We start from the raw sequence: 23,636 nt of genomic DNA on the forward strand, positions 1-23,636 counted from the left end.
TCAAATAATTCATGGTGATTTGGACAAAGTAATATCTCCCTTCTGTTATAAACAAATAAAGGAACGATCAGTCATTACAGAAAAATGTTGGGAGGAACAGTGCTTCGAGAATTAAGCCCACGTGATTGTGTGCACCAATTGTGGGCTAGTAGACAGCTACGAACCAATGAAAGAGTTTTGCAGCCTCCATGATAATAGCTGTAAAATAATACTTTACTAAATAATACTTCAGGAAATACTATCTTAATAAGGTAACATTTAATCTAACCAAATAGTATGACATAATAATAGCAACAAAGAGCAAAAATAAGAACATAACAGTCTTTGAAAAGATAGACAACGTATTACCACAGATTAATGGTAATAAAAAACGGATGATCAATATCAATTTCATTGCGATATCAAATGATGTGCAAATCAATATAGATTACAACAAAGTAATCAGATCGAAAACAACCCATTAATACTATCATCGATCGGTCGATCGGTCTAAAACGTTTTTAGACCGATCGCTAGCTGTTAAGATCGATCCTCCATCCACGAAGGAGCGTTTCAGTAATTACAGTAGCCAGGCTTCGGGACTATCCATCATTCATGGCTGGCTACGACAACCACTTCGGGTACAAGAATACTAAAGTGCACAGCAGTGCAGATGGCCCTTCTCGGCTACCACTTAAAACCAAAGAAAGAGCAGAAAAAGTTGTGCATGCAGTGAATGTTTTCAATATGAAACAGTTGGAGCCGTTACCAGATAGGTTGAAAACGTCCGAAGAGAAGCCCAAAGGCCCCCTGTCCTGGGTCAAGTCCATGAGATGGTGGGTAAAGGATGGCTAACCAGCCATGTTCCTGTACTCAACCCCTTCTACGCTCGCAGGGACGAGATAAGAGTACACTTAGGCTGTTTGATGCGGGAAATCAGAGTCATTGTACCCACAAAACTTTGTCCACAAGCGTCTGAAGAACTCCATCGAGGACATCTTGGAGGGATGAAGATCAAGGCCCTAACAAGAAGATACATCTGGTGGTAAGGAATCCACAAGGAGATCGAGGAAGCCGCGAGGACCTGCTCGGGTTGGCAGCTAATGGAGGCTGAACCTAGTACTGGAGCTATCCATCTATGCGAATGGCCGTCGGCACCCTGACAGCGAATCCATGTTGATTTTGCTGGACCTTTCCTCGGCTGCATGCTTTTGATTGTTATGGATGCCCATTCGAGAAGGCTGGAAGTAGGAAAAAAAGGACACCACGACCTCAACGAAAACCATTGAGAAATTGCAGAGTCTATTCACTAGATATGGTGTGCCATCCCAGTAACTTGGTGACAATGGGCCACAGTTTATATCTGAGGACTTTCAGATGTTCCTGAAGAGATACGGAAGCAAACATCTTTCACTTCCAACATACCATTCCGCTAGCAATGGTCTAGCCGAGCACTGTGTGCAAAGTTTTAAGTCAGCTATGAAAAGTGAGACGGAAGTAAAAAGGTGAGAGAAGCACAAAAAACAAACGGAATAAGACCTTGCACACACTCACTTCTCAAATACTAATGCTGTTAATAGGGTATCTAGTGTGAAAAGATACAGAAAGAAAAGTGATCATAACCAATTGTTGAAATTGGGAATTAGTATCAGATGGGATGCTGACGGTAAGACCATTTATGACCTCAGTAGAACACAATATGATAATGGGGCTGTAACCTTAAGGCAGATGAAACACGTCACAGGCAAGAAAATAGATATGGACAATCTGTTACCCCAAACATTAAAATGCAGGTTGTTAATACCAGATTATGACAGCAGTGAAAACGGTGATAAAGATGAGGTTAACAAGAAATATGCTGACATGAAAACTTTTACTCAAGACGTATCAATAAGGTCTTGATATGAAAGGCAATGAGTGATTAATGTTGGTGATGTTAATGTTTTTCAATAGAGGACGACCCGGGTTCTAGTCCCGGCCGGGGCAAGGCGTTGTGCCCTTGAAGCGTGCGGCGAGAAAAAAAAAATGCGAGATCCACCCTTAGGCTTGGCTAAATCTATATATTTACCTTTCACATGATAACAGTAATAGTATAATACTAGGATGTCTCACAAGTGGAGCTAGTGATTTCATATCAAATATGGCCCATTTCTCTTTCGAAACATCAACTGGTCATATAACTCTTGACATATCTGTTATTTATGAGATACATTTTCAAGACAGATACAAAGGCCCATCGTGTAATATACATATAAATCCTCGGAGCGTCAATCCTAATATTTTGTTCGTCTATATATTGAAGACACAAACAATAAATGTACAGACATTACTGTTTTTTATCCCATTAGTCTAGCTGCTGAATTTGAAGTAAGGACTCAAACAGCTCAAGGAATGTCGGATGGTGGTTCTTACAGTTAGATTCTTATTAATAAATCAGTTAATTTAGTACAATCACATATTATATGTATGGTTATCTTTTCTGGTGCTGATACAAGACTGACAACACAGAGTAATTAGTATACCTGGTCCACCAGGTTCTGGAGGGTCTTAAAAAAACCAATCATATCATTGAACAAAAACCCAATAAGTGAAATAACATTATTATACAAATACTATCACAAACGGCTTCGATTGTATAGAGAAGCTCAATAAGAGGTTCAAGAGACACGATCTGTTATGCAATATGTCATCATCTTGTTTAATAGTGGCTGGTACTATAGGTGGAGGGGTAACTACAAGTCCCATCGTAGTTGGCATTATACTTGATAGTGCTTTGATATAAAAAACGCACTGTGAAATGAAAGATTTTAAAAAGAAGATCGAATTCTGTCGATTTGCTTTTATTACCTGTGTAAAGACACTCATTGAGCAAAGGTTCTTTTTAAGAGGAGTGTCATTTGATAAGGAGAGTTATTTGGACCAATTGAAAACTAGATCATATTATCATAGACATGTGTTCACTGGTTGATGCTTTAGAGCAACAGTTCGAGAAGTAGTTTACTTCTGATTTTGTTTTGGTCATTACTAATTAGTTTCAATATAGTGTTCTAGTGGCTGTGATAATATTAATGGGTTGTTTTCGATCTGATTACTTTGTTGTAATCTATATTGATTTGCACATCATTTGATATCGCAATGAAATTGATATTGATCATCCGTTTTTTATTACCATTAATCTGTGGTAATACGTTGTCTATCTTTTCAAAGACTGTTATGTTCTTATTTTTGCTCTTTGTTGCTATTATTATGTCATACTATTTGGTTAGATTAAATGTTACCTTATTAAGATAGTATTTCCTGAAGTATTATTTAGTAAAGTATTATTTTACAGCTATTATCATGGAGGCTGCTAAACTCTTTCATTGGTTCATAGCTGTCACCTAGCCCACAATTGGTGCACACAATCACGTGGGCTTAATTCTCGAAGCACTGTTCCTCCCAACATTTTTCTGTAATGACTGATCGTTCCTTTATTTGTTTATAACAGAAGGGAGATATTACCTTGTCCAATTCACCATGAATCATTTGATCGATAAACATTATATTATAATGCTACATAAATATTACATGCTAAAATATTATCAGGGGTTATCCTTGGTTTCCTGAAATCGTATTTGATCTGAAGTAATTCCTCTTCTGCCTCTAATATGTTGCCATCATCAAAATATCTTGTTTATTTTGTATAAATAATATGTATGAGTATTTTGTATAGATATCGTCTTGGTCATCAAAGTAAGAAGCATCATCATTTATTTCACTATCATCTATAAAGCTACTCTAATAACTATCATTACTATCTGAATAATCGTCTGGGCTACTATATACATAATCACCATCTTGGCTACTATGATAACTACTATCTCATCTGGATATGCTTGCTCATATTCCGTGTATACCAATACATGCAATAAAAATGAAAAAAAATGTCCAACAATTGTGATAGCGCATTCACTCACTCGTGCCCATCATGCCGTGTGGCACGTAGGGCGGCTATGAAGGATCGCAACTTTTGTCGCTTCCGGGCCAGCTTCTGGATGGTACCGCAGGTGTGTTGCATGGCCTCTTCTCCTTTCCTTCAGGTGTTCAGTGAAGGGCTGTGCGAGTGATGTTGTCCTGCTCTCTCCTCATTACGTGACCAATCCATCTCCATCACCTTCGCATGATGATGGTCTCCATGCTGTCTTGATTGCAGCGGGCAAGTAGCCGTTGACTAGAGATGGTGTCAGGCCTAAAGACTCGAAGGATTCTCGAGAGGGTTCTTTGTGTGGAAGACTTACAGCCTGGTGATTTTGCTCTCTGTCCTCTTCCGGCATTCAGAGTCATATCATAGCGTGGACATCACACAGCTTTGGTAGATCTTCAGCTTGGTCTTGGTGCTGTACTGAGAGGACTTCCACACGTTGTTTAGCATTCTCAAGGCGTTTCTGACCTTGTTGAGACGGTTCTTGATGTCACTCCCTGCTCCTCGATCATACCTTACCGTGCTGCCCAGGTAAGTGAACTCCTCAGGTGTCGTCAGGTCTTCTCTGTGAACATGAACTGGTTTAGGGTTGGAAACGTTCAACAGCATCACTTCTGTATCCTTCTGGCTGACCTTCAGGTCAACTTCCTATGCGTCGGGTTGTCTTTTCCTGCACGTCTTCCTGAGTATGAGAGACCAAAGCTAGATCACCTGCAAAATCTAGGTCCTCCATCGTTGGGAAGAGGGTCCATCTGATACCTCGTGACCGATCTTCTGTTGTGCGCCTCATTACTAAGTTAATGGTCATGTTGAAGAGCATCGCGGACATTGTACAGCCTTGTCTGAGGGCAGACCTCACTTCAGAGCTGGTTTCGCTGCTACTCTGCATGTGAAGTAGTTGCAGAAGCCTTTGATGATGTCGATAATCTGTTGTGGCATCCCATTGGCCCGAAGGATGCGCCACGGACCTTCCCGGTGCACGCTGTCAAAAGCCTTCTCAAAGTCTACAAGTTGATATAGAGTTGCCTCTGGCGCTCTGTGCACTGTTCTATAATGTTACGCAGGATAAAGATCTGGTCTGTACATCCCTTTGCTTTCCAAAAGCCTACGTACTCTCTTCTCAGGTGTTGGTCCACTGTCTCGGCTATTGGTTGGACGATGATCTTGGCCAGGATCTTCCTGGGTACAGATACTAAGGTGATTCCTCGCGACTTGTTGCAGTTTTTGAGGGCACCTTTCTTCGGAATCTTCACAATGACTCCCTCTGTCCGATCTTCAGGCAACTTCTTCTCCTCCCAGATGTCTCTAAGGAGCGGCTGAAGTAGGTCAGCTGCTAGCTGTGGATCTGCTTTAAACACTTCTGCACCGAGATTGTCCTGTCCAGGGGATTTTTCGTTTTCGAGAGAGTTGATGGCTGCTCTGATCTTTTCCTGGGGGATTAGCGTTGACATCCAGGTCTCTCGCTGCCTCTTGTATATCTGCTTCTTTTGGTGGTGGTTTGTTTGTTCCGAATATCACTTTGTCTTGCCCTGCCTGCTACATCTTCTGCCTGGCTTACAAGCTCGTTCATGAGTATCTGCTTGTCTGTTCTTGTCATTCTCTTCACTATTTGGCTCGCTTCCCTCTCCTCTACTGTTGATTTATCTCTCTTTCTCTTGGCCTCAAAGACTTTCTTCTTCAGAGTTCTTCTGTCTTCAATGGCTTCTCAGGTATCCTCTGTGATCCACTTCTTCCTCTTCCTCTGCTTTGTTCTTTGGCAGGCTTTGCAGGTATGCTCGTAGGCTATCTTCAACTGTCACCACTTTGTATTGGTGTCTCTCGAGCTTTCCAGCGTCTGGTCTTCAGCATCTGCCAGTACCTGGAACTTATTCTGCAGCTGAAGTATGAAGGCAGTCTTTACTTTAAGGTCTCGCAGCTTCTCCACGTCAGAGTGTTGCCCGCCGCTCCGACTGGATATGGTATTCCTCAGCTCCACCTTCCTTCTCCCACCAAAATCTTCATCGCACGACGCGGTGTGTTCTCCAGTTCTGATTCAAGCTCTTCGTGAAGGTGTCCTCGCTGTATTACTCACTGTCGTTTGTTGGTGTGTAACACTGGATGATAGTTGTGTTGATTTGTCTCCCTTTGAATCTCACTTTGATGAGCCTGCTTTTGATTGGCTTCCACTCCAGCAGGCACCCCTCGAGATCTTTCTTGAGGATGATGGCTGGTCCCTTATGTTGCTGGTGATCTCTTCTGGAATATAGCATTGCACAATAATAACAAGACAGATATCTGGTCAATATGCGTTTAAAGCCCCAAGCACTATACTACTATCCTAACTAGGTAAACCACTTGGGATAGATTGTGCAGTTTGCGCAATGGAAGTATTAGCCAGCTTAAATGCTTCAACTGCTTGATTAGTCAAGCAAGGAAACACAAATAAACTGTACAAATTGCAAAAGTTATTTTAAGTAGTGAAAGTAAATCACATGGTAAAAGAAGCCTAAACAGTTCGATTGGACAAACACCATAATTAGCTTCATTGGTATTAACTGCACAATCTCAACAATTGAGCTGAAATGGTTCAAATGGTTTAACAGTAAAAGGTCAACCAAGAAAAGTCGCACAATCTGTCTCAGCCGGTTGGAGTACTTTTAATGGTCAAATTAGCTGCAATCAATGAACGGTGCAAACTGCGCGATCTAGCTTAGTTTCCTGAAGTATTTAAAATAGTCAAAGTATTTTCGTCGATTCGACTTGTAAAATAGTCAAACGAGTAGACAAAGTTAAACTGCACAGATTACAGCATCTTTCTCAATTGGTTCAAGTAGTTGAAATGGTCCAACGGCACAAAATGCGTAACTAGCTGAAATGGTTCCATCGCACAAACTGCACAATCTACCTTTAGTGGTTTAACTATTTAAGATAGTAGCATGACACTTGGGGCCTCTTACGCACATTCCCCAGATATCAGGTATTCTTTGTTATTGTTGCGCAGTAATTTTGCGCCGGCCTTTTTTCTTATAATACTTATTATTTACTGGAATCCAACTGTCTTGCCGAGATTGACCATTCGACGGTTGTCCCCTTCAACAGTTTAAGCTAGTTTGAACATTTGAACTAATTCAACGAGTTGAGATAAACTGTGCAATTTGTGCAGTTTAACTGTTTTGGATAGTTTAATTAACTAGTAAAAAAATAAAATAGGACCTGAAGAAAGTTGGCTTGTTACCTCAGTCGGAAGAGCCCTGCACCAGTATCGCAGAGATCATGGGTTCAAGTCCTGTACGGGCCTGAATTTTTCATATCAACTACTCGTTTCAGTAGTGTTCTTAGCTGCGTGGATCTCTTAATATCATGTCTTCACAGCAGTGCAAATATATGAACTTCGTATATCTAAAATCTTCTCTATTTTCAACTCTTTCGCACTCACAAAAGGTTTTCGCCTGTTTGCAGCTAATCATGCTGATTCTAGCTATATCATTCATAACAAGGTTTTTCTTTTTATTTGCTGCTAAACTTCGCACTTTTCAGCTCTATTGCACCAAAAACGCTTTTTGTGCTTGTTGCTTTTTGTCACGCTGTCGTAAACTTTGTTGCAGTAAAACCGGTTTTTTGGCCTTTTTGCATGTAATTCACTGATTTTATGTTCATCTCACCAGATGCAAGGTTTGGGCTGGATTTTTTGCTAAATTAAGCTGATGTTAGACCTTTTTCAGTTAATAGAGGTTTTCGCATGTTTGCAGCCAATTACGCTGCCAAACTAGGCTGTTTTTACCTCTATCGCTCCGGAAACCCGAAATTGATATGTCCTGACCTTTTTTCGCACTGGAAACGGTTTTCAGCTCTTCGAAGCTAATCATGTTGTTCTTAACCTAAATCTGAAGCACAACAACATTTTTGCTTTTTGCTGGAAATTTAGGCTCTTTTCAGCTCTATGGCAACCAAAACCCTCTTTGTGTTTTTTTTTGCTGTTGTTATCCAGTTTTTACTTTCTTTGAAGGAAAAGTGCGTTCCTGGCCTTTTTTGGGCCAATTGACTGATGTTAGCTCGATCTCACTAAAAAGAACGTTTTTCCTGTTTCGTTGCTATATTACGCTGTTTTCAGCTTTTCTGCACTGCATGGAGGTTTTGGTCTTTTTGCAGGTAATCACGATGATCGTAACTTTATATCACTGCAAAGAATGTTTTTGTGGTTTTGTTGCTTAATTACGCTTTTGTCAGGTTTTTTTTCAGCGAAAAAGGTCCTCGCCTGTTTGCAGCTTTATCACGTCAATTGTAGCTGTTTTTCACTCAAATGAAAGTTTTTCCCTGTTTTAGTCCAAAATTGCAATGTCCTCATCTTTTTTTGCACTGGAAACGGTTTTAAGCTGTTCGAAGCTAATCACGTTGTTTTAACTTTAATGTGAAGCACAACAACATTTTTGCTTTTCGCTGGTAATTTACGTTCTTTTCAGCTATATCGCATCGAAAACCCTTCATGTGCTTCTTTTCTGTTGTTACGCAGTTTTTACATTCCTTGGACAAAAACTGCTTTCCTGGCCTTTTTTGGGCCAATTGACTGATTTCAGCTAAATCTCACTAAAAGCAACGTTTTTGCTGCTTCCTTGCTAAATTAGGCTGTTTTTAACTTTTTTGCACTGAATAGAAGTTTTGGTCTTTTTGCAGGATATCAGGACGATTGTAACTTTCTCTAACTCCAAAGAATGTTTTTGTCGTTTTGTTGCTCTATTACGCTGTTGTCAGGTTTTTTTCGAGCGAAAAGGGTCTTGGCCTGTTTGCGGCTTAATCACGCTAATTCTAGCTCTTTCTCCCTCAAATGAAAGTTATTCCTGTTTTAGTCAAAAATTCCAATATCTTCACCTTTTCCGCACTGCAAACGGTTTTAAGCCGTTCGAAGCTAATCTGGTTGTTTTAACTTAAATCTGAAGCACAACAACATTTTTGCTTTTCGCTCGTAATTTACGCGTTTTTCAGCTCTTTCGCACGGAAAACCCTTTTTGTGTTTGTTTGCTGTTGTTATACAGTGTTTACCTTCCTTGAACAAAAACTGCTTTCCTGGCCTTTTCTGGGCCAATTGAGTGATTTTAGCTTAATCTCACTAAACGAAACGTTTTTGCTGTTAAATTACGCTGTTGTCAGGTTTTCTCGCAGCGAAAAAGGTCTTCGCCTGTTTGCGGCTTTATCACGCTAATTGTAGCTGTTTCTCACTCAAATGAAAGTGTTTTTCCTGTTTTAGTCCACATTTGCAATGTCCTCACCTTTTTTCGCACTGGAAACGGTTTTCAGCTCCTCGAGGCTAATTATGTCGTTTTAACTTAAATCTAAAGCACAAGAACATTTTTGCGTTTCGCTGGTAATTTACGCTCTTTTTCAGCTCTATCGCATCCAAAACCCTTTTTGTGCTTGTTTGCTGTTGTTATGCAGTTTTTCCTTCCCTTGAACAAAAACTGCTTTCCTGGGTTTTTTTGGGCCAGTTGACTGATTTTAGCTGAATCTCACTAAAAAGAACGTTTTTTCTGTTTCGTTGCTAAATTACGCTCTTTTCAGCTTTTTTGCAGTGGATAGAGGTTTTTGTCTTTTTGTAGGTAATCACGAGAAGAATTTGGTGTTTTTGCAGATAATCACGATGATTCAGCAGTTTCTGTAGAAAAGAAAGTAAAAACTGCATAACAACAGCAAAGAAGCAAAAAAAGGGTTTTGGGGGTTATAGAGCTGAAAAGAGCGCAAATTACCAGGCAAAAGCAAAAATGTTGTTGTGGTTTAGATTTAAGTTAAAACAACGTGATTAGCTTCGAACAGCCGAAAACTGTTTCCAGTGCGAAAAAAGTTGAGGACATTGAAATTTTTGACTTAAACGGGGAAAAGCTTTCATTTGAGTGAGAAGCAGCTAGAATTAGTGTGATAACCCGCAAACAAGCGGAAACCTTTTTCGGTGCAAAAAAACCTGCCAACAGCCTAATTTAGCAATAAAACGAGAAAAACAATCTTTGGAGTAAGATAAAGTAAGAATCATTGTGATTACCTGCAAAAGGACCAAAGCCTCTATCCCGTGCAAAAAAGCTGAAAACAGCGTAATTTAGCAACGAAAAAGAAAAACGTTCTTTTTAGTGAGATTCAGCTAAAATCAGTCAATTGGCCCAAAAACCTAGGAAAGCAGTTTTTGTTCAAGGAAGGTAAAAACTTTATAACAACAGCAAACAAGCACAAAAAGGGTTTTCCGTGCGATTGAGGTGAAAAGAGCGTAAATTTCTAGCGAAAAGAAAAATTTTGTTGTGGTTGAGATTGACGTTAAAACAACCTGATTACCTTCGAACAGCTCAAAACTGTTTCCAGTGCGAAAAAAGGTGAGGACATTGCAATTTTGGACTAAAACAGGAAAACGCTTTCATTTGAGTCACAACAGCAAAAACCTTCTTTTTAGTGAGATTAAGCTAAAATCAGTCAATTGGCCCAAAAAAGGCTAGGAAAGCAGTTTTTGTTCAAGGAAGGTAAACACTGCATAACAACAGAAAAGAAGCACCAAACGGGTTTACGGTGCGAAAGAGCTGAAAAGAGCGTAAATTACCGGCGAAAAGCAAAACTGTTGTTGTGCTTCAGATATAAGTTAAAACAACGTGATTAGCTTCCAACAGCTGAAAACCGTTTCCAGTTCGAAAAAAGGTCAGGATATTGCAATTTTGGACTAAGACAGGAAAACACTTTCATTTGAGTGAGAAACAGCTAGAATTAGCGTGATAAAGCTGCAAACAGGCGAAGACCTTTTTCGGTGCAAAAAAACCTGACAATAGCGTAATTTAGCAACAAAACGACAAAAACATTCTTTAGAGTGAGGGAAAGTTACAATCATCGTGATTACCTGAAAAAAGACCAAAACTTCTATCCAGTACAAAAAAGCTGAAAACAGCGTAATTTAGCAACGAAACAGCAAACACCTTCTTTTTACTGAGATTATGTTAAAATCAGACAATTGGCCCAGGAAAGGCCAGGAAAGCAGTGTTTGTTCAAGGAGGCTAAAAACTGCATGACAACAGAAAAGAAGCACAAAAAGGGTTTCCGGTGCGAAATAGCTAAAAAGAGCGTAAATTACCAGCCAAAAGCAAAAATTTTGTTGTGCTTCAGATTTTAGTTCAAACAGCGTGATTAGCTTCGAACAGCTGAAAACCGTTTCCAGTTCGAAAACAGGTCAGGACATTGCAATTTTGGACTAAGACAGGAAAACACTTTCATTTGAGTGAGAAACAACAAGAATTAAGGTGATAAAGCCGCCAACAGGCGAAGACCTTTTTCGCTGCAAAAAAACCTGAAAAAAGCGTAATTTAGCAACAAAACAAAAAAAACATTTTTTGGAGTGAGATAAAGTAACGATCATCGTGATTACCTGCAAAAAGACCAAAACCTCCATGCAGTGCAGAAAAGCTGAAAACAGCGTAATTTAGCAAGAAAACAGCAAAAACGTTTTTTCAACTGACATTGAGCTAACATCTGTCAATTTCCCCAAAAAAGGCCGGGAAAGCAGTTTTTGTTGAACGAAAATAAAAACTGGATAACAACAGCCAACAAGCACAAAAACGGTTTTGGTTGCCATAGAGCGGAAAAGAGCGTAAATTACCAACGAAGACCAAAAATGTTCCTGTGCTTCAGATTTACGTTAAAACAACGTGATTAGCTTTGAGCAGCTGGAAACCGTTTCCAGTGCGAAAAAAGCTGAGGATATTGCAATTTTGGACTAAAACAGGGAAAAACTTTCATTTGAGTGAGAAACAGCTACAATTAGCGTGATAGAGCCGCCAACAGGCGAAGACCTTTTTCGCTGCAAAAAAACCTGAAAAAAGCGTAATTTAGCGACAAAACCACAAAAACATTCTTTGCAGTGATATAAAGTTAGGATCATCGTGATTACCTGCAAAAAGACCAAAACCTCCATGCAGTGCAGAAAAGCTGAAAACAGCGTAATATAGGAACGAAACAGCAAAAACGTTCTTTTTAGTGAGATTGAGCTAACATCAGTCAATTGGCCAAAAAGGCCAGGAACGCAGTTTTTGTTGAACAAAAATAAAAACTGGATAACAACAGCCAACAAGCACAAAAACGGTTTTGGGTACCATAGAGCGGAAAAGAGCGTTAATTACCAACGAAGACCAAAAATGTTCCTGTGCTTCAGATTTACGTTAAAACAACGTGATTAGCTTTGAGCAGCTGGAAACCGTTTCCAGTGCGAAAAAAGCTGAGGACATTGCAATTTTGGACTAAAACAGGGAAAAACTTTCATTTGAGTGAGAAACAGCTACAATTAGCGTGATAGAGCCGCCAACAGGCGAAGACCTTTTTCGCTGCAAAAAAAACCTTACAACAGCGTAATTCAGCGACAAAACCACAAAAACATTCTTTGCAGTGATATAAAGTTACGATCATCGTGATTACCTGCAAAAAGACCAAAACCTCCATGCAGTGCAGAAAAGCTGAAAACAGCTCCATTTATTGTAATGATATACTTTTTAATTCATAATATGTATGTAGATTTCTGTAGTTTTTTCAATTCATTGTAATATAAGATATGTAGTTTTATCTTATGATGGAATAAAGACTAAAGACAGCGTCATATAGAAACGAAACAGCAAAAATGTTCTTTTTAGTGAGATTGAGCTAACATCAGTCAATTGGCCCAAAAAAGGCCAGGAACGCAGTTTTTCTTCAAAGAAAGTAAAAACTGGATAACAACGGCAAAAAAACACAAAGAGGGTTTTGGTTGCCATAGAGCTGAAAAGAGCCTAAATTTCCAGCAAAAAGCAAAAATGTTGTTGTGCTTCAGATTTAGGTTAAGAACAACGTGATTAGCTTCGAAGAGCTGAAAATCGTTTCCACTGCGAAAAAAGCTGAGGACATTGCAATTTTGGACTAAAACAGGAAAAACTTTCATTTGAGTGAAAAACAGCTACAATTAGCGTGATAAAGCCGCAAACAGGCGAAGACCTTTTTCGCTGCAAAAAAACGTGACAACCGCGTAATTTAGCAACAAAACGACAAAAACATTCTTTGGAGTGAGATGATTTAGTTAGAATCATCGTGGTTACCTGCAAAAAGACAAAACCTCTATGCAGTGTAAAAAGGGTTAAAAGAGTGTCATTTAACAAAACCAGCACAAACTTTTATTCTAGTGAGATCAAGCTAAAATCAGTCAATTACCTGCAAAAAGGCCGAAGAAACGGGTTTTTATACAAGAAGGCTTTCAACGGCCTAAATAACAGCAAAGAAGCACAAAAAGGGTTTCCGGAGCGATAGAGCTAAAAACAGCCTAGTTTGGCAGCGTAATTGGCTGCAAACACGCGAAAACCTCTATTAACTGAAAAAAGTCTAACATCAGCTTAATTAGGAAAAAATCTAGCCCAAACCTTGTATCTGGTGAGATGAACATAAAGTCAGTGAATTAGATGCAAAAAGGCCAAAAACCGGTTTTACTGCAACAAAGCTTACAACAGCGTGACAAAAAGCAACAAGCACAAAAAGCGTTTTTGGTGCAATAGAGCTGAAAAGTGCGAAGTTTAGCAGCAAATAAAAAGAAAAACCTTGTTATGAATGATATAGCTAGAATCAGCATGATTAGCTGCAAACAGGCGAAAACCTTTTGTGAGTGCGAAAGAGCTGAGAATAGAGAAGATTTTAGATATACGAAGTTCATATATTTGCACTGCTGTGAAGACATGATATTAAGAGATCCACGCAGCTAAGAACACTACTGAAACGAGTAGTTGATATGAAAAATTCAGGCCCGTACAGGACTTGAACCCATGATCTCTGCGATACTGGTGCAGGGCTCTTCCGACTGAGGTAACAAGCCAACTTTCTTCAGGTCCTATTTTATTTTTTTTCTAGTTAATTAAACTATCCAAAACAGTTAAACTGCACAAATTGCACAGTTTATCTCAACTCGTTGAATTAGTTCAAATGTTCAAACTAGCTTAAACTGTTGAAGGGAACACCCGTCGAATGGTCAATCTCGGCAAGACAGTTGGATTCCAGTAAATAATAAGTATTATAAGAAAAAAGGCCGGCGCAAAATTACTGCGCAACAATAACAAAAAATACCTGATATTTGGGGAATGAACGTAAGAGGCCCCAAGTGTCATGCTACTATCTTAAATAGTTAAACCACTAAAGGTAGATTGTGCAGTTTGTGCGATGGAACCATTTCAGCTAGTTATGCATTTTGTGCCGTTGGACCATTTCAACTACTTGAACCAATTGAGAAAGATGCTGTAATCTGTGCAGTTTAACTTTGTCTACTGGTTTGACTATTTTACAAGTCGAATCGACGAAAATACTTTGACTATTTTAAATACTTCAGGAAACTAAGCTAGATCGCGCAGTTTGCACCGTTCATTGATTGCAGCTAATTTGACCATTAAAAGTACTCCAACCGGCTGAGACAGATTGTGCGACTTTTCTTGGTTGACCTTTTACTGTTAAACCATTTGAACCATTTCAGCTCAATTGTTGAGATTGTGCAGTTAATACCAATTAAGCTAATTATGGTTTTTGTCCAATCGAACTGTTTAGGCTTCTTTTACCATGTGATTTACTTTCACTACTTAAAATAACTTTTGCAATTTGTACAGTTTATTTGTGTTTCCTTGCTTGACTAATCAAGCAGTTGAAGCATTTAAGCTGGCTAATACTTCCATTGCGCAAACTGCACAATCTATCCCAAGTGGTTTAACTAGTTAGGATAGTAGTATAGTGCTTGGGGCTTAAAACGCATATTGACCAGATGTCTGTCTTGCTATTATTGTGCAATGCTATATTTCAGAAGAGATCACCAGCAACATAAGGAACCAGCCATCATCCTCAAGAAAGATCTCGAGGGCTGCCTGCTGGAGTGGAAGCCAATCAAAAGCAGGCTCATCAAAGTGAGATTCAAAGGGAGACAAATCAACACAACTATCATCCAGTGTTACACACCAACAAACGACAGTGAGTAAGACAGCGAGGACACCTTCACGAAGAGCTTGAATCAGAACTGGAGAACACACCGCGTCGTGCGATGAAGATTTTGGTGGGAGAAGGAAGGTGGAGCTGAGGAATACCATATCCAGTCGGAGCGGCGGGCAACACTCTGACGTGGAGAAGCTGCGAGACCTTAAAGTAAAGACTGCCTTCATACTTCAGCTGCAGAATAAGTTCCAGGTACTGGCAGATGCTGAAGACCAGACGCTGGAAAGCTCGAGAGACACCAATACAAAGTGGTGACAGTTGACGATAGCCTACAAGCATACCTGCAAAGCCTGCCAAAGAACAAAGCAGAGGAAGAGGAAGAAGTGGATCACAGAGGATACCTGAGACGCCATTGAAGACAGAAGAACTCTGAAGAAGAAAGTCTTTGAGGCCAAGAGAAAGAGAGATAAATCAACAGTAGAGGAGAGGGTAGCGAGCCAAATAGTGAAGAGAGTGACAAGAACAGACAAGCAGATACTCATGAACGAGCTTGTAAGCCAGGTAGAAGATGTAGCAGGGAGGGCAAGACAAAGTGATATTCGGAACAAACAATCCACCACCAAAAGAAGCAGATATATAAGAGGCAGTGAGAGACCTGGATGTCAACACTAATCCCCCAGGAAAAGATCAGAGCAGCCATCAACTCTCTCGAGAACGAAAAATCCCTTGGACAGGACAATCTCGGTGCAGAAGTGTTTAAAGCAGATGCACAGCTAGCAGCTGACCTACTTCAGCCGCTCCTTAGAGACATCTGGGAGGAGAAGAAGTTGTCTGAAGATCGGGCAGAGGGAGTCATTGTGAAGATTCCGAAGAAAGGTGCCCTCAAAAACTGCAACAAGTCGCCAGGAATCACCTTACTATCTGTACCCAGGAAGATCCTGACCAAGATCATCGTCCAACCAATAGCCGAGACAGTGGACCAACACCTGAGAAGGGAGCACGCAGGCTTTTGGAAAGCAAAGGGATGCAGAGACCAGATCTTTATCCTGCGTAACATTATAGAGCAGTGCACAGAGTGGCAGAGGCAACTCTATATCAACTTGTAGACTTTGAGAAAGCTTTTGACAGCGTGCACCGGGAAGGTCCGTGGCGCATCCTTTCGGGCCAATGGGATGCCACAACAGATTATCGACATCATCAAAGGCTTCTGCAACTACTTCACATGCAGAGTAGCAGCGAAACCAGCTCTGAAGTGAGGTCTGCCCTCAGACAAGGCTGTACAATGTCCGCGATGCTCTTCAACATGACCATTAACTTAGTAATGAGGCGCACAACAGAACATCGGTCACGAGGTATCAGATGGACCCTCTTCCCAACGATGGAGGACCTAGATTTTGCAGGTGATCTAGCGTTGGTCTCTCATACTCAGGAAGACGTGCAGGAAAAGACAACCTGACGCATAGCAAGTTGACCTGAAGGTCAGCCAGAAGGATACAGAAGTGATGCTGTTGAACGTTTCCAACCCTAAACCAGTTCATGTTCACAGAGAAGACCTGACGACACCTGAGGAGTTCACTTACCTGGGCAGCACGGTAAGGTATGATCGAGGAGCAGGGAGTGACATCAAGAACCGTCTCAACAAGGTCAGAAACGCCTTGAGAATGCTCAACAACGTGTGTAAGTCCTCTCAGTACAGCACCAAGACCAAGCTGAAGATCTACCAAAGCTGTGTGATGTCCACGCTATGATATGACTCTGAATGCCGGAAGAGGGCAGAGAGCAAAATCACCAGGCTGTAAGTCTTCCACACAAAGAACCCTCTCGAGAATCCTGCGAGTCTTTAGGCCTGACACCATCTCTAGTCAACGGCTACTTGCCCGCTGCAATCAAGACAGCATGGAGACCATCATCATGCGAAGGTGATGGAGATGGATCGGTCACGTAATGAGGAGAGAGCAGGACAACATCACTCGCACAGCCCTTCACTGAACACCTGAAGGAAAGGAGAAGAGGCCATGCAACACACCTGCGGTACCATCCAGAAGTTGGCCCGGAACCGACAAAAGTTGCGATCCTTCATAGCCGCCCTACGTGCCACACGGCATGATGGGCAAGAGAGTGAATGTGCTATCACAATTGTTGGACATTTTTTTTCACTTTTATTGCATGTATTGGTATACACGAAATATGGGCAAGCATATCCAGATGAGATAGTAGTTATCATAGTAGCCAAGATGGTGATTATGTATATAGTAGCCCAGACGATTATTCAGATAGTAATGATAGTTATTAGAGTAGCTTTATAGATGATAGTGAACTAAATGATGATGCTTCTTACTTTGATGACCAAGACGATATCTATACAAAATACTCATACATATTGTTTATAGAAACTAAACAAGATATTTTGATGATGGCAACATATTAGAGGCAGAAGAGGAATTACTTCAGATCAAGTACGATTTAAGGAAACCAAGGATAACCCCTGATAATATTTTAGCATGTAATATTTATGTAGCATTATAATATAATGTTTATCGATCAAATAATTCATGGTGAATTGGACACGGTAATATCTCCCTTCTGTTATAAACAAATAAAGGAACGATCAGTCATTACAGAAAAATGTTGGGAGGAACAGTGCTTCGAGAATTAAGCCCACGTGATTGTGTGCACCAATTGTGGGCTAGTAGACAGCTATGAACCAATGAAAGAGTTTAGCAGCCTCCATGATAATAGCTGTAAAATAATACTTTACTAAATAATACTTCAGGAAATACTATCTTAATAAGGTAACATTTAATCTAACCAAATAGTATGACATAATAATAGCAACAAAGAGCAAAAATAAGAACATAACAGTCTTTGAAAAGATAGACAACGTATTACCACAGATTAATGGTAATAAAAAACGGATGATCAATATCAATTTCATTGCGATATCAAATGATGTGCAAATCAATATAGATTACAACAAAATAATCAGATCACAGCCACTAGAACACTATATTGAAACTAATTAGTAATGACCAAAACAAAATCAGAAGTAAACTACTTCTCGAACTGTTGCTCTAAAGCATCAACCAGTGAACACATGTCTATGATAATATGATCTAGTTTTCAATTGGTCCAAATAACTCTCCTTATCAAATGACACTCCTCTTAAAAAGAACCTTTACTCAATGAGTGTCTTTACACAGGTAATAAAAGCAAATCGACAGAATTCGATCTTCTTTTTAAAATCTTTCATTTCACAGTGCGTTTTTTATATCAAAGCACTATCAAGTATAATGCCAACTACGATGGGACTTGTAGTTACCCCTCCACCTATAGTACCAGCCACTATTAAACAAGATGATGACATATTGCATAACAGATCGTGTCTCTTGAACCTCTTATTGAGCTTCTCTATACAATCGAAGCCGTTTGTGATAGTATTTGTATAATAATGTTATTTCACTTATTGGGTTTTTGTTCAATGATATGATTGGTTTTTTTAAGATCCTCCAGAACCTGGTGGACCAGGTATACTAATTACTCTGTGTTGCCAGTCTTGTATCAGCACCAGAAAAGATAACCATACATATAATATGTGATTGTACTAAATTAACTGATTTATTAATAAGAATCTAACTGTAAGAACCACCATCCGACATTCCTTGAGCTGTTTGAGTCCTTACTTCAAATTCAGCAGCTAGACTAATGGGATAAAAAACAGTAATGTCTGTACATTTATTGTTTGTGTCTTCAATATATAGACGAACAAAATATTAGGATTGACGCTCCGAGGATTTATATGTATATTACACGATGGGCCTTTGTATCTGTCTTGAAAATGTATCTCATAAATAACAGATATGTCAAGAGTTATATGACCAGTTGATGTTTCGAAAGAGAAATGGGCCCTATTTGATATGAAATCACTAGCTCCACTTGTTAGAAATCCTAGTATTATACTATTACTATTATCATGTGAAAGGTAAATATATAGATTTAGCCAAGCCTAAACGTGGATCTCGCATTTTTTTTTTCTCGCCGCACGCTTCAAGGGCACAACGCCTTGCCCCGGCCGGGACTAGAACCCGGGTCGTCCTCTATTGAAAAACATTAACATCACCAACATTAATCACTCATTGCCTTTCATATCAAGACCTTATTGATACTTCTTAAGTAAAAGTTTTCATGTCAGCATATTTCTTGTTAACCTCATCTTTATCACCGTTTTCACTTCTGTCATAATCTGGTATTAACAACCTGCATTTTAATGTTTGGGGTAACAGATTGTCCATATCTACTTTCTTGCCTGTGACGTGTTTCATCTGCCTTAAGGTTACAGCCCCATTATCATATTGTGTTCTACTGAGGTCATAAATGGTCTTACCGTCAGCATCCCATCTGATACCAATTCCCAATTTCAACAATTGGTTGTGATCACTTTTCTTTCTGTATCTTTTCTCACTAGATACCCTACTAACAGCATTAGTATTGGAGAAGTGAGTGTGTGCAAGGTCTTATTTCGGTTGTTATTTGTGTTTCTATCACCTTTTTACTTCCGTCTCACTTTTCATAGCTGACTTAAAACTTTGCACACAGTGCTCGGCTAGACCATTGCTAGCGGGATGGTATGTTGCAAGTGAAAGATGTTTGCTTCCGTATCTCTTCAGGAGCATCTGAAAGTCCTCAGATATAAACTGTGGCCCATTGTCACCAACTTACTGGGATGGCACACCATATCTAGTGAATAGACTCTGCAATTTCTCAGTGCTTTTCGTTGAGGTCGTGGTGTCCTTTTTTTTCCTACTTCCAGCCTTCTCGAATGGGCATCCATAACAATCAAAAACATGCAGCCGAGGGAAGGTCCAGGAAAATCAACATGGACTCGCTGTCAGGGTGCCGACGGCCATTCGCATAGATGGATAGCTCCGGTACTAGGTTCAGCCTCCATTAGCTGCCAACCCGAGCAGGTCCTCGCGGCTTCCTCGATTTCCTTGTGGATTCCTGGCCACCAGATGTATCTTCTTGGTAGGGCCTTGATCTTCATCCCTCCAAGATGTCCTTGATGGAGTTCTTCAGGCGCTTGTGGACAAAGTTTTGGGGGTACGATGACTCTGATTTCCCGCATCAAACAGCCTAAGTGTACTCTTATCTCGTCCCTGCGAGCGTAGAAGGGGTTGAGTACAGGAACATGGCTGGTTACCCATCCTTTAGCCACCATCTCATGGACTTGGCCCAGGACAGGGGGCCTTTGGGCTTCTCTTCGGACGTTTTCAACCTATCTGGTAACGGCTCCAACTGTTTCATATTGAAAACATTCACTGCATGCACAACTTTTTCTGCTCTTTCTTTGGTTTTAAGTGGTAGCCGAGAAAGGCCATCTGCACTGCTGTGCACTTTAGTATTCTTGTACCCGAATAGGTGGTCCTAGCCAGCCATGAATGATGCATAGCCCCGAAGCCTGGCTACTGTAATTACTGAAACGCTCCTTCGTGGATGGAGGATCGATCTTAACAGCTAGCGATCGGTCTAAAAACGTTTTAAACGCGTAAATTTGCACCAAAATAACAGAGACGTTCTTTTGAGCGATACATAAAATGAATCAGCGTGATTAGCTACTAACAGGAAAAAATCTTTACTCCGTGTAAAAAGGCTGAAAATAGCCTAGTTTAGCTTTAAAAAAAACCCAGTTACTCGGTTTTCAGCTGAGATGAAGGTAAAATCTGTTAATAACTTGTAAAGAAGCTAGAAAACCAGTATTAGTGTAAGTAGGGTAAAAACAGCGCAACAAAAACAAAGAAGCACCTAGGAAGGTTTTCGGTGAGAGAGAGTTTTTTTGGGTGATAGAGAAAGCGTATTTAGCAGACGCTGTAAGGAGAACTTCTGTCTTGGCTACTTACGGGAGTTAGATGGTTAAAGCTGTCCCATCCAGGAAACAAGAGCTCTTTCAAAAACCCCTTTAACTTGGTAGTCTGGAACTTTGTATCATAAGTGTTTTATTATTTTTAGTACGATGTGTATTTTAAGATGAGAACTACGGTACACAGTTACTTCTTATAACCAAACTCAGTGTAAAATAGTGTGTATGGATGTTTTAACATTCCCATATAATTCAATTATATACTCCTTATTTATATCTAAACCTTAACCTAAAGTATCAGTATTTCTAAAAGATATGCAGATGATGTAGCATTCTTTCCTTATATTCCAAAGTGGAACTTGTGTCAAGTTTTAGGCTAACAGGCCATTACGTCAGTCATTAAGGCTATTCTTGCTGATCCAAAGGAATATTGAATGGCTTTTATGGCTGATAGAGAAATTAACCGCCACCAACTCTTCCACCACTAAAGTCAGTTGGTAGTGGCATGCAGGTTACAACATACAATGAGTCAATGGTACCATATAGACAGGTTGACTGAACACGACCACCATGAACGAAGCCGGCCATTGCTCCCCAGTGCAACCGCTGTGGTGTGAACACACATATGACACTCCGTTATTTATATAAGGTCCAGATTTGCCACCACTGTGGAAAAGAGGGCCATATTCAGCGGGTTTGTCCTTCCAAACAGCAACTAAAGCTCCAGCGAGCAACCAAAACCCCTGACGTACGTCCTGTTGAGGTTGAAGTTGATGTTTATGAAGACATCTTAGGCACCCTAGAGGTACGCAATGTAAGGAAACAGAGCAACGATATTGTCTGGGTTGACTTGGATGTTGATGGTAAACCACTTAAGATGGAACTGGACACATGTATGGCTGTGTCGATCATCTCGTTTGATCTCTACCAGCTGAAATTTAACAGGCTTACCCTGCACAATACTGGACCGTCCTTGAAAACCTACAGCGGAGAAAATGTTATGCTAGTGGGAGTGCTCAATGTGCCTGTGGATTGCCAAACCCAAAGAGAGTTGCTGGACCTGTATGTTGTCAAGAATAATGGCCCTGCTCTCTTGGGAAGAGATTGGCTCTATCAAGTTGCTGCAGGCTTCACTAGCTACTTCAAGTCCTAAAGAGCGTTTGGACGTTATGCTAGACAAGTACTCAGATGTTATTGAAAATAAACTGGCACCCTTTCATCAGCTAAAGGGAAGTTAACTCTTGAAGTTGGTAGCTAAGCACAGTTTCTGAACATTAGACTCATGCCAGAGGCATTTAGGCCAAAGTTGGAAAAAGAGCTGTGAACACTCCTGAATGAAAATATTCTCACTAAAGTAAAGGGGAGTGAATAGCACACACAAAATGTGCCTGTCCCAGCCACCAGTCACCAGAGAAACTGCAAGCAGTTTTGAAAGCGCCTCGCCCATGCAATGTAGCTGAAGTAAGGTTGTTCCCGGTGCTAGTCAATTACTACTACAGACTGAACCGGTTGTTAGAGAACAACTCTCTATGGAAATGGACGGAACGATGCGAAACAGCATTCCACTACCTGAAAGAAATGATCACCTCTGAGCAAATATTAACACATTATGATCCCACTCTCCCACGAAGGCTTCCTTGTAATGCATGCCCTGTGGGAGTTGATGCCGTGCTGTCCCACGTGATGAAAGACTGAGACACCCATTGCTTTTGCTTCCAGGACACTCAGAAAACTGAAAAAATATTTCACCCTTACACCGATCGCTAGCCGTTAAGATCGATCTTCCATCCTCGAAGGAGAGTTCCAGTAATTACAGTAGCTAGGTTTCGGTGCTATGCATCATTTATGGCTGGCTACGACCACCACTTCGGGTACAAGAATACTAAAGTGCACAGCAGTGCAGATGGCCCTTCATCTTTCACTTCCAACATTCCATCCCGCTAGCAATGGTCTAGCCGAGCACTGTGTGCAAAGTTTTAAGTCAGCTATGAAAAGCGAGACGGAAGTAAAAAGGTGAGAGAAACACAAATAACAACCGTAATAAGACCTTGCACACACTCACTTCTCAAATACTAATGCTGTTAATAGGGTATCTAGTGTGAAAAGATACAGAAAGAAAAGTGATCAGAACCAATTGACCTACTTCAGCCGCTCCTTAGAGACATCTGGGAGGAGAAGAAGTTGCCTGAAGATCGGACAGAGGGAGTCACTGTGAAGATTCCGAAGAAAGGTGCCCTCAAAAACTGCAAGAAGTCGCGAGGAATCACCTTACTATCTGTACCCAGGAAGATCCTGGCCAAGATCATCGTCCAACCAATAGCCGAGACAGTGGACCAACACCTGAGAAGAGAGCACCCAGGCTATTGGAAAGCAAAGGGATCCACAGACCAGATCTTTATCCTGCGTAACATTATAGAGCAGTGCACAGAGTGCCAGAGGCAACTCTATATCAACTTGTAGACTTTGAGAAGGCTTTTGACAGCGTGCACCGGGAAGCTCCGTGGCGCATCCTTCGGGCCAATGGGATGCCACAACAGATTATCAACATCATCAAAGGCTTCTGCAACTACTTCACATGCAGAGTAGCAGCGAAACCGGCTCTGAAGTGAGGTCTGCCCTCAGACAAGGCTGTAAAATGTCCGCGATGCTCTTCAACATGACCATTAACTTAGTAATGAGGCGCACAACAGAAGATCGGTCACGAGGTATCAGATGGACCCTCTTCCCAACGATGGAGGACCTAGATTTTGCAGGTGATCTAGCGTTGGTCTCTCATACTCAGGAAGACGTGCAGGAAAAGACAACCCGACGCATAGCAAGTTGACCTGAAGGTCAGCCAGAAGGATACAGAAGTGATGCTGTTGAACGTTTCCAACCCTAAACCAGTTCATGTTCACAGAGAAGACCTGACGACACCTGAGGAGTTCA

General features: G+C 40.6%; 2 protein-coding genes across 2 annotated transcripts; both read left to right on the plus strand.

Annotated features, from left to right (window-relative positions):
- Positions 1-15,513: 15,513 nt before the first annotated feature.
- On the plus strand, positions 15,514-15,960 carry LOC136280729 (uncharacterized). The gene has a single exon (XM_066166405.1). The coding sequence runs from the start codon at positions 15,514-15,516 to the stop codon at positions 15,958-15,960; it is 447 nt and encodes a 148-aa protein (XP_066022502.1).
- Positions 15,961-22,542: 6,582 nt separating this feature from the next.
- Positions 22,543-23,168, plus strand: LOC136280730 (uncharacterized). The gene is made up of 2 exons (XM_066166406.1): positions 22,543-22,721; positions 22,868-23,168. The coding sequence occupies exons 1-2, from the start codon at positions 22,543-22,545 to the stop codon at positions 23,166-23,168; spliced, it is 480 nt and encodes a 159-aa protein (XP_066022503.1).
- The last annotated feature ends 468 nt before the right edge of the window (positions 23,169-23,636 follow it).

The sequence above is a fragment of the Pocillopora verrucosa genome, chromosome 5, assembly GCF_036669915.1.
Source record: "Pocillopora verrucosa isolate sample1 chromosome 5, ASM3666991v2, whole genome shotgun sequence".
NCBI lineage: Eukaryota > Metazoa > Cnidaria > Anthozoa > Scleractinia > Pocilloporidae > Pocillopora > Pocillopora verrucosa.